This window comes from Sphaeramia orbicularis, chromosome 9 (genome assembly GCF_902148855.1).
Source record: "Sphaeramia orbicularis chromosome 9, fSphaOr1.1, whole genome shotgun sequence".
NCBI lineage: Eukaryota > Metazoa > Chordata > Actinopteri > Kurtiformes > Apogonidae > Sphaeramia > Sphaeramia orbicularis.
In genome coordinates this window covers 29,837,705-29,853,187 of record NC_043965.1, presented here as the reverse complement: position 1 = coordinate 29,853,187, position 15,483 = coordinate 29,837,705, and the positions used below count along the sequence as shown (strand labels likewise).

Genomic DNA, 15,483 nt, shown 5'->3' with positions numbered 1-15,483 from the left:
TGTAGACTTGTCATTTATATTATAATTTGTTCCTAATTTTACTTGTTTTTTTCTGATTACAAAGCAGGAAAGGTTTTCTTCTGTTTATACTTGCTGTCAGAATTAGTAGTTTTTTTTAACCACCATTTTCATGCTTGAGTTGTAGCAGCAGGGAGATGTTTTGCAGATTGAAACACTGATTTCATTGTGACATTTTGCATTATTGATAACTGCTATGCTATCAGCAGGCAATTTGTCATTGTGTTTTCATACCCACCACAAATCTTTTAATGCTTTAGTTGGATTAGTGCTAATTATATATTTTTCACTGAGTGCAGAAAATTCTTTCTAAATGCTTTTAGAAATACTGAAACACATTTAAACAGTTACTTCTTTAATACAGTAAATGTTAATGAGAATACCATCGGCTGGCACATAGGATGTGTTTTAATGCAGTACTGCAGTGTATTATCCAAAACTGGGACTTCATTTATCTTATGGAGCTCCTTATTTTTAGTACGTGATTCCACAATGTCTTCAGTGAAATGTAATTACCTCCTCATACATTATCAGTTAATAATTCAGCATTTGTCTGCCCTGCACTGACACAGAAAGCCATTGATCATGAATATATAATTTTTTGGTAATATCAAGGAGAATAATGACAAAAATGGAGAAGCAGTATAATTAATCCCTCTACATATAGTACTAGTGTGAAGTTACTTGACAGAAAGTAGCTAGAATACCAGGAAAAGACAAAGCTTTTTTTTTTTTAGTTGTCACAGCCCTCCCTATTACCCTTTTCTATCTTCAGAAACTCGTACCTTTCATTAACCTGTAGAAAAGACCAGACCGTATCATGCCAGATGGTGCAAACTATCCAGACATGACCCTATTCTCTTATTATGGCCTGATAACTGCAGCCAAGGTCTGTTCTCCTCAGCATAAATGTCACAGACACAACTCTCCTCTCCATTGTCTTGGACTGACAGCAGTCATCCTTTATTTTGTCGTCTATGTTTAAAGTCTTTATGTCTCACATTACTGCCAAAAGTTCAGTTCCTTTTGCTCTTGTGCTAACTCTGTAGAAAGCTGTCTGACCATGCATGTGGGTTTGTTAAATTAAACAAAATTAATTAAACAAATTAAACAAAATGCACATTATACACTTTTGTTAGTATATCTGTATATGATAGCTCCTATTAGTTCACAAGACAGACAGGAACTTATTTCATCATGTCCCATCATGGGTGTGAAATTCATATCCTGCTCTGTTATTGCTCAGGGGTTTGTCTAGAGCAGTGATGGGCAAACTTTTTGAATCAGGGGCCACATTGACTTTTAAAATTTGACAGACAGCACAAGATAGGATACATAAAAAAAACACATTTGTTAACAATACATATCAAACATAAACAGAAAAAGCATTACAGTGTTAATATACCTTTTAGTGGGAACAGTGTTGTTGATCACCCATTTTTGCCAATGCATCAAAGTCTGGTGTTAATTCTGTTGTGGCGATTCTCAGAACAGATCTGAGGTGTTCATCACTCAGCTGGGATCTGTGGGGTGCTTTGTTGGTATTCATCACACTAAAAGTCTGTTCACACACATATGTAGAGCCAGACAACACCAGCATCCTCTGTGCCATCTTCTGGATGTTTGGATATTTGGCTGCGCTTAATGAAGCATAAAACTCATCCAGTTTAAGGGAGTTGAACTTCTCCTTTAACACCATGTCACATTGGAGATCAATCAGTTCCAACTGCAACTTCTGTGGCACGGTTTCAGGATCTTGTGAGAAGGGACATGACACCAGCTGAAGTGACTTGTCAACTTTTCCAAAGTCAGAGAACCGACGGCAGAATTTTTCATGCAGGTCATCCAGTGATTTCCTGTATTTTTTCACATGTTGCGGGGCCCCTTTTAACGTTGCCAGTGTGGGGAAATGAGCGAATGACTTATCTGACATTTGCTTTGAAAATAAAACTAGCTTGGTTTTGAAGGCTTTGACGTTTTCTTGCATTTCATGCACAAACAGCTTTTTCCTTTGTAGCTTCATGTTCAGCCCATTCATGTGTCAGTATGTCCACAGTAAAAGCTAAATCACAAAGCCAATCTGTGTCATTCAACTCAGAAAAATTGTCAGTGTTCTCAAGTAGCTCCAAAAATGAAATAATTTCCTGTTTGAGCTCCCACACTCGTTAACATACTTTCCTCAAACTTAACCAGCGGACATTAGAATGATAAAGCAAGTCCCTGTGATCAGCGTCAGTTTCTTCAAGAAAATTAATAAACTGATGATGAAGTCCCGCCGCTCGAGTAAAGTTAACGAGTTTCACAACTGGCTTCACTATGTGGTCAAGCTGCAACATGGATTTCCACAGTGCTTCCTGGTGAATTATGCAGTGTAGGAAAATGACCTCCTGCTCAGGGTTGTCCTCTTTCACCCTGTCCTGGATTCTTTTGAGCAGCCCGACGTTTTTTCCCGTCAGATTTGGCGATCTATCTGTGGTAATGTTGGCGAGTGTACTCCAAGGTAGCTTGTGTCTCTTTATGACCGCTGACTCCTCTCCCTGTGTTTTTCCTTTTAGGGATTCCATAGCCAAAAACTCCTCCGTTATCTCGAAATTTTCATTAATCCTTCTGATAATAATTAAAAGCTGAGCGGTGTCCTTTATGTCATTGCTTTTGTCCAGTGCCACAGAATATAATAAAAATGACTCCGCTTTTTTGTTTAGCTTACTAGTTAAGTTTTCGTCAATTAGTTCAACACGGCAAGTCACTGTCCTGCGTGATAAGCTAATTTTTTCAAATTTGTCCTCGCTCTCAGGACATAAAATACTTGGTGTCTCTACCATGCACTCTTTGAGAAACTCCCGTTCCGAGAAAGGCTTGCTGGCTTTTGCTAATTTGAATGCCAGTAAATAACTTGTCTTCGTGCTTGATTCTTGGATGGAAGCTGTTCGGATAAAGGTGTTTTGCTGAGCCTGCAAGCTAGCTACCAACCTATGAGTGGTAGCTGTCCATTCTTGCCTTGACAGGTTGTTGGCATAATTAGCATGCTTGGTGGAAAAGTGACAGCTGATATTGTACTCCTTTAAAACCGCAACGGTTTCTAGGCAAATAAGACATACAGCCTTTGACCGTACTTCAGTAAAAAAGTATTTAGGTGTCCATTCCTTATTAAACACCCGGCACTCACTGTTGACTTTTCTTTTCTCTGACATTGCTGCAGATGGGTTCTGAGCAGTAGAAGAGTAATAACACAAATGGACTCTATGCACAGCCCCACTACTTCCTGAACTTCAGGTGGGTTCTTTATTTCCTGTCTTTCATTATTGGACACACTGATTAATCCAGCTGTGTCTGCTACTTCTAGTTGTGACTACTGATTAAATTGGCACACCTGGATTAATCAGTGTGTCCAATACTGAAAGACAGAAAATAAAGAACCCACCTGAAGTTCAAGAACTAGTGGGGCTGTGCATAGAGCCCACTGGCTGGGGTGCCGCAAAATCAAGTCACTGCGCCAAATGCGCCACCTGCACCACGTCATTACATGTCAAAGTCAAATGAGTGCAATCATTCAATCATTCACATCAACTATGTACTCTGTACCAATCTTCGGTGGGCCGAATTAAAAAGACCAACGGGCCGGATGTGGCCTGCGGGCCATAGTTTGCCCACCCCTGGTCTAGAGCTTTGGGGAAAATACTTACATGCCTGGTGGCTGTTGCGAGCTCCCACAGCACCAATGGTATTTGAATGGAAACATAATACTTTGATTCACTTTTCTGAATTTTCAGCCAGCCCCCTTGTTGCATGTTACATCACTGATTCAGTCTTGACATGTTTTCAATCCTAAAATGATTTGAGTGTCTATTATTTAAAATCCCCTCAAAATGTTGATATGCAATGGCAAAAAGATCTTTGAAAAGTTAACGTTTGTTCCTTCAAACTTATACTTATATATGAATACTAGTTAAACTATAATATTTCATTAAACAAGTATGAACAAAAGCTTGTAATATATTACAATGTATACTTTTGTACATTAATTTCCATTCTACACTATATAATAGTGTTTTTTCATTATTCAGTAACACTGAAGTATTACAGGAGTATACACTGCTCAGCTGTAAGATTATAACCACTAACAGGCCAAATGGCCTTAATCTTGATGATCTTATACCCGTCAGTGGGTGCGATATATTAGGCACTAAATGAATTTAGCTGTCAAAGTTGATGCGTTGGAAACAGCAAAAGGGGCAAGAGTAGGGATCTGAGTAACTTTGATAAGGGAGAAACTGTGATGTCCAAATCACTGGGTCAGAGCATTTCTAGACCTTTTTGGACATTCTCAATGTAAAGTGGTTAATACCAACCAAAAGAAGTCTAAAGACCCAACAACTCAACCTACATTATTACCACCCATCTAATATTGTGTCGATTCCTGCCTTTTCCACAAAAACAGCTCTGACCCAAGGCCTAGGCTCCACCAGACCTCTGGAGGTGTACTGTGGTATCTGGACCAAGATGTTAGCAGCACATCCTTGAGAGGTGGGGACTCCATGGATCGGATCTATTTGTCCAACACTTACAAATGCTCAATGGTTCTGAGATTGTGATGTCCTTCCTTAGTCTATTATTGGTCGGTACTAACTGCAGGCCAGGAACACCCAACAAGACCTGGAGTTGAGAAGATGCTCTGACCCAGTCATCACCGTTACAATACGGACCTGGTCAAAGTCACTCAATTCCTTACTGACTTACTTTCCTCATTTTGCTGCTTGAAACACATCAATCACATTCATACAGAACCCCCTGAAATGTACCTTTGTATTGACATAATCTACATTCTTACTACTTCTCCCGTCAGTGGACATAATGTTATGGCTGATCAGTGAATACAGTGCAGTTGTTGCCATCTAAGTCTTCAGTATGCAGAGTGATTCCACACTATAAATCAGTCAGTTACAGTGGAGACAGTGTTCTCTATGATTATGAAACATTAATAAGCCATGGATTATTGACTTTGTCATGGGTGATCGTTCTTGTCTTTTCAGCCCATAATATATTTCCATTCGTGTTATATAGTGAGTCAGTTACTTTTCCTGTAATGACAACACAACATTCTTCATCATTTTTGCCATGTAATGTGGCAAATCTAATTTTTATAACGCTGCGAGGCAAATTCTACTGTCTGAAGAGTGGGAAGCTTGTCAGAAGAGCTTGAGTGAGAATCGACTAATGCCATAACTTTCTCTAAGTACACCAGAGGAATCAACTGGAAGTTAGGGTGATGAAGCCTAATAATGTAATTTAATTTACAGAGCTGGAGGGGACAGAAGGCAGAGGGTGACAGTAGAGAGACAGTGCAGAGTGGAAGCTAGAGAGGAGAACACAGGAAATAAAGTTAAGGTGACTGATGCAACAAAGTTCAAGAAGTACACTGACAGAAAATAGATATGTGTTAGATGATCAAATCAAAACTCGCATAAGTGAATTGACTTCACTGTGTATCAATAAAAGTCAGATCTACTGCAGATGAAAGAGACATATTCCCGCAGAATAACCCTGGTAATATAGAGAAGAAATAGCTTTTCCTCTGCTCAATTCTCATGCCTGGCTGTTTCAGATATTATGAAGTCTGGAAATCTAAGGGGAAACACTTTTAAGGTTGGATTCACTAGCTCTTTTCAAATGTAAATGTCGGTTGCACTCGGAACTTCATCTTGCACAATAGACTGGATTATCCTCGCTTTGAGACCTAAATGACTGATTTTCAGGAATACAAACATAGTAAATAGCTGACTGAAGTTTTTACTCCAGTGCTCATAAATCACTTTAAAGCATGTGAAACGTTATAGTAGTGATACGGATATGGGTAGCATATCTGTATCGCAGATATGTACCTCTTGTTTGTCTGGCACAGAATAAAAGAGGGAAACTTATTGACATACAAACACGCTGAGCAGTATCTCATGGCCACTGCTGCACATTAGGCGTTTGTTGAGGATAAATGTGTGGTGGATCACGAGTTCAACTGGCTGTCAGGAAGATGGAGAGCAGCTATCAGAAGGAGTCTATCAGGGGCTTTTAGCTGTGCCTGTGCACTACACCCGGGGCAAATTTACCTGCTGAGTGCACTGCTGGGTCCTCTCACAAACACATTTAATTCTACTCTCTGGTAATCGTGGTCGGTTTCAGCGGCATCATTTAAGATTCATAGATTAACACTTTGATATGAACCGTTAAGTATCTGTGAGCTACAAATCACTCACTCACTCAGAAAAGGGGTCACATCTATGATGCATCACAAGATGAGCAGATTAGCCATATGTTTTATATGGAAATTCAAGGAAATCCTAGATTTTGGGTTGAAGAGGGGGGCTTATAGAAAAGCCCGTGCTCTACTTTCGGTTACTATGGTTACCAGTGCCCCGAAACTGACCTGTTTTTTTTTTCTTCACTTTTTGATTATTAATCTTATTTCTACAAGCACTAGTAGTGACATGTCCCGCAGAGACCAGGTGAAAAAAGGAAACTGTCTTTGAAAGTCAGCTTCCTTATTACACAGACAAATGAAAGGTTTCTCAATGAGTTGCATTTTATTTCAGAACACATGAGTATTTCCTATTTCTGGCCAGTTTGGAATGTTTTGACCTGCTTTTATTTGTCACTGCTTTAGAGAGTCATGTTCAGAAAGTGCAGCCTTGAATGTTTGAATTCTCTGGATTAGGACGGCAGGATATTGGAAAAAACTGACATTGCGATTTTTTTTTAAACCTTGCGATATATATTCATTCATTAATTATCTAAACCCGCTTTATCCTCACTAGGGTCACGGGAGTCGCTTGGAGCCTATCCCAGCTACTTATGGGCGAAGGCGGGGTACACCCTGGACATGTTACCAGTTTATCACAGGGCTGACATATAAAGACAAACAATCACTCTCACATTCACACCTATGGGCATTTCACATTAACCGATTAACCTATCAGTGCATGTCTTTGGATGGCGGGAGGAAGCCAGAGTACCCAGAGAGAACCCATGCAGACATGGGGAGAACATGCAAACTCCACACAGAAAGGTCCCACCCCTATCGACTGGTGTTAGAATCAAACCCAGGACCACCGTGATATATATCGCGATATGAAAATATACTCAGGACGATATAATAGCTGTGTGGCACCGACGTAAATGGTCAAACAAATTAGTTGTGTTACCTCTCATTGTGGCAACAGGTGCAAGACACTGTCGACACAGAACACATTTCAGTATCATCCTTCTTGTAGCCGAAATAATTCCAGATAACTGACGTTGCTTTTCTTTTTGGCACCAAGTCTTCGTTTTCAGTGATTTTCTCTTGTTCGTTGAAAATTGTTCAATGTTCTTACCAGCGACTTACTCCATTTTCAGGGGCGTGGTCTGCTTCGGCAAACTGATAAAGAACGATTGTGATTGGTGGATGGCTATGCACAGTGTGTGTCAGGTACCCAGGTTGAAATTAGATAATAACACATTGAGTTCATTTACTTCCTACATTGCAGGACCTGCGATGTGACGATTGTACACACGTACTTTGCGATGACGATGCTCAAACGATATATTGTGCAGCTCTACTCTGGATTATTTGTAACACTAAAGTTCTGTCTATATTCTACTGCTGACCTTTCTGTTAATGGTTGAATATGGTTTTACCGATTGAATGTACATTAGGCCATGGTTCTGCTATTATTACTCACATATGATTCACTTTCTACCTCCCATGGATTCACCTCAGTACCTGTGGACCCAGTGTGTAATACTCCTTATGTCGATTCCCTATTTATGCAGCACATTCATTTCACGGCCCTTTGCCTGCATGGTAGGGTGCACTAACCTATGGAAACTACTGAACTCCTCAACGCCAACTGGTTTTATTTATTCCTCTAACGCTTATTGATCCTCTAATTCCTATTGCCTGTTGACTTATTGACTCATAGCCATCATAGGGGACATGTCACTTACTCACTTTATGGACTTTCTCCAGCTGTGTGTAGTCTTTGAAAAATATGATAAAAATGTCCTACAGTTGATTTCCAAGATTTCTTCTGCAATCCCTCCTCTGTACTGTACCCACGCTTATTCATATTCAGCCGCCACCCACCTACATACAGCACCAGTCTTTTCCATTTCATGCTTTTCAGCCAGCATGTTTTTATGGCATCATAAAGCTGGCACTGTGGGATGCAGGGCTCAGAGCCAGTGATGTGTGTCTGGGGAATATCGACCCAGTGGGACAGTAGAAAAGACAAAAAGAGCTGCTGCTGGCTTAGAGAGTAGTGGCTTTACTCTCTGGGACTATTTCTTAATTAATTTTGGCGTCACTTTATGGTAATGACACAGCTTAGTTCAGTTCTTCCCAGACATTTTCCATTAAATATTGAAAATTCACTGAAATTTGCATTCACTTTTCATAATATTGTCTTTGCGGTGCCTTTTAGCAACACTTTTTTTTTTTTTAACTTATCCTGTCATCCTTTCCTGGCCTTTCTCTGCAGATGTCCTATAGTGATGTGTCAGGGAGTCTTTTGCAGAAGGGCATTTGTGTGTATTTCTAACATCTCTGTGGGTGTTTGAGGTTGGGTTACATTTAAAGAAGTGGACATCTTTTTTCCCAGCAGGCCCTCAGTCACACTGTAGCTTTTTGGCAACTGCGAAGCATGTCAGCAATTTTTACTCTAGCAAAGCACATTTTGTGTTTAGTAATGTTAATGACTCAAATACAGGACAAATGACTGTTAACCCATAAAGACCCAAACATCCATCGTCGACCAAAAGCGTCTACTGATATAAACTGTCGATCCACTAACCACTGACATTTGGACGTTCAGAGGCTCCGTAGTGAACGTGGAAACACCGTCATCTTCTACAACATTGATTCACCAGTAAAACCCATGGAGTTGGATCAGTGACAGTGGATGGAGACACTGGGTTTAAGTTCAGTTAATGACATATTTTACTGAAAAAGTCACTGTTTCTTCATTTTTTTCTATTTTGATACAATAACCTTTGAATTTACTGTGAGGTTTTATAAACACCTACATGATCAGTCAATTAAATATAGGAAAATAGATGATTTCCACTGGAAAAAATGCAAAATTCAGAGGATAATATTAGAATAAATGGTGATAAATCTCTTAGGAAAGGTTAAATAGAGAGAAAAATTTATTTGGAAACTGGCAGAGAAGTCACAGTGGGTCCTTAAGGGTTAAGTATGCTTTTACTCTATAAATATTAGTCCCTGTAAAACATTTCAATTGAGAAGCTCTTACCTTGTCTTAAATTTCTCGTGATAAAACTAATCTATATCAGTGTTGAAATTAGGACTTGTTGGCTTCTCTAATAAGCACCTATACCATCATTATGTAAGAGCCTTATCTCATGCTAATGATAGAGAATGCCACCAACTTGAACTTGTGTAAACACTGAGAGAACTGAGCCTTTTATTAATTTGTAGCTTTGCTGTCAGCCTTGTTTACAACAAAGCCATAGTCATGACTGCCTGACAGAAAAGAGCAGATTATAATAATAGTGTTAGGTTTGTTGTGCTGTTTGTGCCTTCAAGTAAACCAAAAAATATCTTATATACTGCGCTATACAGTGTTTTAAGAATTACTTATATGTCAAATATTCCTCCTGTTATAGAGATCCTGGAAGAAAAATAAACTGATGTATAATCTGTGTGTGTTACTACTGTGATAACGTAATTTTCTTTCTTCTCAGGATTTGGTTAATAATCGCTTTGGTCACAGTGTATGATCACATGGCTCCCATTAGAGACCCATAGAGCACAAATAATCAGATCAGTGCAGGTTACTGTTTCAGTAGAAGCTGCTGTTTATCTTTATATTAGCTTATATAAGTAGTGATGGTGACAAAGATGAGTTGGGGGGGCATAAGGGTTGTGATAAACCAATGCAACCATAACCTGTTAACGTCCACCAGGTCAACAGCAATGCATTATTATGGCCACATTCTGAGTCATGTTTAAACTCATGTAGTGTAGACTGAGTTTAATCACATGTTTAGTACTGAAACTAGAAGAATTAAGCCTAAAAATATGCAAACCAGAGTTATAGTTCTTTATGTTTTATGTAAATTAGAGTTAGAGTTTCCACAAAAGACTAAATGTTAAAAGGCTGAATACGTAACATTACCACACAACAGAGTTTGTGTTCGTTTCTTAAGTCTGCTTGGCATTCATCTCACTTGGTACACTGTCCAAGCTTCATTGCCTTAACTCAGACTGATGTGTTATTTAAGACAGACTACATACTAACAGAAAGAAAGAAAAGAAAAGAAAGGAAAGAGAAAAAGTGTTGTTGTGTAACCGTTTAGAACAGGAGTGTCAAACTTATTTTAGTTCAGGGGCCACATACAGCCTAGTGTGATCTCAAGTGAACCAGACCAGGAAAATACTAACATAATAACCTATAAGTAATATCAACTCCAAACTTTTCTCTATGTTTTAAATGTCTATGTAGAAAAGTAAAATTACATAATGAAAATGTTTACATTACAAACCATCCTTGAAATATGTGAATAACATGAACAACATAACCATGAGCAACCAGAAAATTTCTTAAGAAAAAGTGCAATTTTAACAGTATTTGGCCTCATCTTATCATTTACACATGTGCATTACAACTTACAGATCACAGTAGACCTACAAAGACACAAAATATTTACTAACAGGCAGAATAATATTAAAATTACACTTGCTTTCCTTTACATTCATGTTGTTTGTTCAGGTTATTCACGTTATTTGTGAAAGAATAGTTTGTAAATGTAAACATTTTCATGTAATTTTACTTTTTTTTTTCGCTAAAACAAAGACAAAAATCTAGACTTGTCATTATATATTGGTTATTATATTAGTATTTTACTAGTCTGAGCCACTTGAAATCAAATTGGTTACTATGTGGCCCCTGAATTAAAATGATTTTGACACCCTTGACTGTTGATATATTCTGTGTAATATTTGCATTTCACAAATTCATCCCACGGGCCAATTTAGACCCTTTTTGGAGCTGGTTTTGGCCCACGGATCATGTATTTGACACTGCTGGTTTTAACCTATTTGACTCAAGGACTTTATATGGAATAGACACAAACTCTCAAGAAGCTGCACCACACACAGTGTTGTCTTTTGCAACTGGAGGGTCGTCTATAACAATACCTAAATTGCTCTGTCTTAATTTTTCTTTCCCTGTCAAACAGATTCACTGTAAACAGTAATATCCCTTGGGGAGGATAGTGATAAAATACAAGAGAAAATGAAATGACAGGAAGATCAATGCTCTTTCATCATGGTGATAAAATGAATATTAAGAATGTGCCACAGTGATAGATACAAATCTGTAAATATACTTTATATTCATATTACTTCGAGCATAGCAGCCCATTTATTATGATATGGGTAATACATTTACAAAATAGACACATTTCATTCATACAAGTCAATACGGAAATTATATCAAACATCACATTATAGAAGAGTAAATCAATGGCTCCATCTAGTGGTGGAAATTAGGCACTGTTTACTCAGTGGTACAACTACTCATCTTATGACTCAGGTTAGGTACATTTTAACCCTACTAGGCTCTTTTTGTGAGTTAAATTGAGAACAGTTTCATGTTGGTAAACTTCAATGTTAACATACAACCTATAGACAGTTGGTGTGAATTGTTGTTAACCCCACAAACGTAATAAACCACAAACCTAATAAAAATTTGCAGATTTAAATGTAATAATCCCACAAATGTAATAACTTTCCCACAGATGTAATGTTACGTATTATTACGTTAAAAGCAGCAAATTTTTATAACGTTTACAGTTTATTATGTTTGTGGGGTTAACAATTGTATTTATTTAATCTGTAAAGACCTAAACATCTGCCAGTGACCTAAAGCATCTACTGATATAACATTTTTAATAACCACTTGTCACTATCAATGTATTTAAATAATTCAGATAAAATGTAGTTTCTCAGCGTTTCATTGCCGTCAGATGTGAGTCATTTGGACGCTCAGAGGCTCCATAGTGAATGTGAAAATCATCTTTTGCAACATTGATTCACCAATAAAACCTATGTAGAGCATTTGGAAAGTGTTCACAACACTTTTTTTTTCTTGTGTTACAGCCTTATTCCAAAATAGAATGAATTATTTAATTTTCCTCAAAATTCTACAATGCCTCATTATTACAAAGTATATTTGAAACTTTAGCAAACGTTTTAAAAATAACAAAATGTATTAAAATTAACAGAAATAGTACACGTACATAAGTATTCACAGCATTTGCTATGACACTCTACACTGAGCTCAGGTGGATCCTGTTTCCATTCATTATGCTTCAGATGTTTCCACAACTAGTCCACCTGTGGTAAATTCAGTTAATTGGACATGACTAATTTGCACTCTGTACATATTACAATATAAATCCTCACTGAAAATATTATATATATAAACATATGTTTTAATAGACTGGTTCTCTGTACACATCTGCCCAGTTATTCATATTCATCTTAACTATTCTCAACCCATTGTTGTCCTTGTCTCTAGTTGAATATTTGTTTATATTAGGTCTATGTTTAAGTGTGTTTGGGTTTATGTTGAAATTGTACGTTGTGAGATAAGAAAAACCAAAACCAAACTGTATGTGTTCACATACGTGGCCAATAAAGCTGATTCAGATTCTGAATCTGATGATTTGGAAAAACACACACCTGTCTATAGAAGGTCTGATAGGTGACAGTCCATGTCAAACCATAAACCAAGTCATGGAGTCCAGGGAATTGTCTGTAGACCTCCAAGACAGGATTGTATCAGGCTCAAATTTCTGCAGCAATAAAGGTCCCAGTGAGCACAGTGGCCTCCATCATCTGTAAGTGGAAGAAGTATGGAACCACTAGGACCATTCCTAGAACTAGACACCAATCTGAGGGATCACAGTAGAGGGGCTTTAGTTAAGGAGGAGACCAAGAACCTGATGGGGACTTTGACAGAGCACCAGTGTTGCTGTGTGGAGAGAAAGGGACCTTCCAGAAGGACAACCCTTTATGCAGTACTCCACCAGTCAGGTCTGTACAAAATTCTCTGGTCTGATGAAACAAAGACTGATCTCTTCGGCCTGGATACCATACGTCATGTCTGGAGGAAACCAGGCATCGCTCATCACCTGCCCAATACTGTCCCCACAGTGACACATGGAGGCAGTATCAGGCTGTGGGGATGTTTTTAACAGCAGGAACTGGGAGACTAGTCCGGATTGAGAGGAAGATGAATGCAGCAACGTACAGAGACACCCTAGATGATCACCTGCTCCAGAGCACTCTGAAACCTGGACCGGGCAGAAGATTTATCTCACAACAGGATGACGACCCTAAACACACAGCCAAGATGAGCCAAGTAGAGGCTTTAGGATGACTGTGTAAATGTCCTTTAGTGATATACATAGAATTTAATTTGATTTGATTGAAGCTCTCCATCCAACTTGATGGAGCTGGAGAGGTTCTGCAAAGAAGAATGGGAGAAACTGCCCAAAATTGATGTATCAAGCTTGTATCACCATACTCAAACAGACTTGAGGTTGTAATTGCTGCCAAAGGTGCATCAACGAAGTACTGAGCAAATACTGGGTCTATTTATATACATGTTCTTTTTAATGCATTTGCAAAAGTTTCTAACAAACTTTTTTCCCACTTTTTTATTATGAGGTATTGTGTGTTGAATTTGGATTTAAAATGAATTGAATCTATTTTGGAATAATGGTATAGCACAAGTAAATATAAAAAAAAGTGTAGCACTGTAATTAGTTTCTGGATGCCCTGTACATTTTAGCCTTACTATGTTCTTTTGTGTTAAACTGATGTGTATACTCACATGCACAATTAAATATTAAACAGTTAAATATAGACAAAAATTCAGGAGAAGTTACCATAAAAATAGTTGTAGGTCTTTAAGTGTTAAAGATTTACCTACTAAAAGTAGACAGTATGATTCTGTAATGGAGGATTATTCATCTAAACCCTGTATTTTTTATTTGTTATTTTTTTTCTGCGTACCTTTTTCTCAGGCACCAGTGACCCATATGTGAAATTCAAGATCGCAGGCAAAGAGGTGTTTAGGAGTAAAACCATCCATAAGAACCTCAATCCAGTATGGGATGAGAGAGTCAGCCTCCTGGTGGAAACATTACGGGACCCCCTGTACGTCAAGGTAAAGCATCAGGCAGCTCTAATGGAACTGAACCTGACACTGTGAGCTTCAGTTAACCCAAAACAGTCCATGGAGACCTCTTGTAAATGTATTTGTATTACCAAAATGCCAGGGCCAACATGTACACTACAGTTTACAGATGACAGTTGTTGTTTTATGTCCCTTTTAGGTCTTTGACTATGACTTTGGTCTTCAGGATGATTTCATGGGCTCAGCGTACCTCCACCTGGAGTCACTGGAACATCAGAGGTGTCTATTTTATCTTCTGTTTTATTTTACTCCTTTCACCAGACTCTTCTGTTTGTCTTTCAAGTGCTGGTAGCAACTTCATAAAACAGCAACCAATTTTAGAAAAATATCACACTACACTGAATAGAGATTTGGTGTTTTTAATCTATATTTGTTAATATTTTTAATATTTTTTTGTATTTTTATATATATAGTCACTTTCCTAAGTAATATATTTCATCAAATACTGAATTTCTGCCTAAGTTTTTTGTTTCCTAAAAAATCATTTGTCCTTGGTTTAATGCTTTATTCTGATTATATTCACACTACAAAAAATGTTTAGGTTTTGCAGTCTAAAGATATGCATTTGAGTAAAATATACGTTTTTGTTTATTCTAGAAACAACTGATAATATTTCTATCAAATTTGAAAACTATAATCTTATGTAGCCAGACCTTTCTCCTCACTTTGTTAGCATTATGCCAGCACTGGAGATCCATGTGACACCCTCCACTTTCATTCTGAAGTAGGTGTCATGGTTATCTGGGTTATTTGGCTAGTTTTGCACTGAGTGCAGGATGCAGCGACAGTGTATTTGCAAAATAGTGTCAGTAGAGAAGGCTCATGGGGATTTGTTAAATCCCTACAAAGTAAAACCATATGTAAAAAGACATGCATCTTAGTTAAAGCTGCCATTGTCATGGTGTCACTGCAGCTCAGGGATTGTTGTTCTTTCACATAGCGAGTAGGTCTATCAAAGTGATAACACACAGATAGTGCAGAGAAGGAGAATCACATTTTTTTCTGCCACTGTGCGAAAGAAATATTCGCCCTCACTGTGGCTGACTACATCCAGAGTCAATGCTTTCAGACCTTATAATGCAAAAATGTTGCTATTAATTTTTTTTGTGGAAGTCTCTATTTACAGATTTGAATTGACTGTCAGTGTTCTCCATCAGACTATTGGCTGCTTTATTCCACTTCTGGCACAAAAACCAGCAAGAAG

The 15,483-nt window shown here is 38.0% G+C and overlaps 1 protein-coding gene across 4 annotated transcripts in view; it reads left to right on the top strand.

Moving 5' to 3' along the window:
- The window catches only part of mctp1a (multiple C2 domains, transmembrane 1a), a 172,434-nt gene that overhangs the window by 84,852 nt on the left and 72,099 nt on the right, over nucleotides 1-15,483 (top strand). For all 4 annotated transcript variants that reach the window (XM_030143428.1, XM_030143427.1, XM_030143429.1 and 1 more), the window contains exons 3-4: nucleotides 14,107-14,249; nucleotides 14,419-14,498. In XM_030143428.1, the coding sequence (XP_029999288.1) occupies nucleotides 14,107-14,249; nucleotides 14,419-14,498 (223 nt within the window). The remainder of the gene's footprint in view (nucleotides 1-14,106; nucleotides 14,250-14,418; nucleotides 14,499-15,483) is intronic.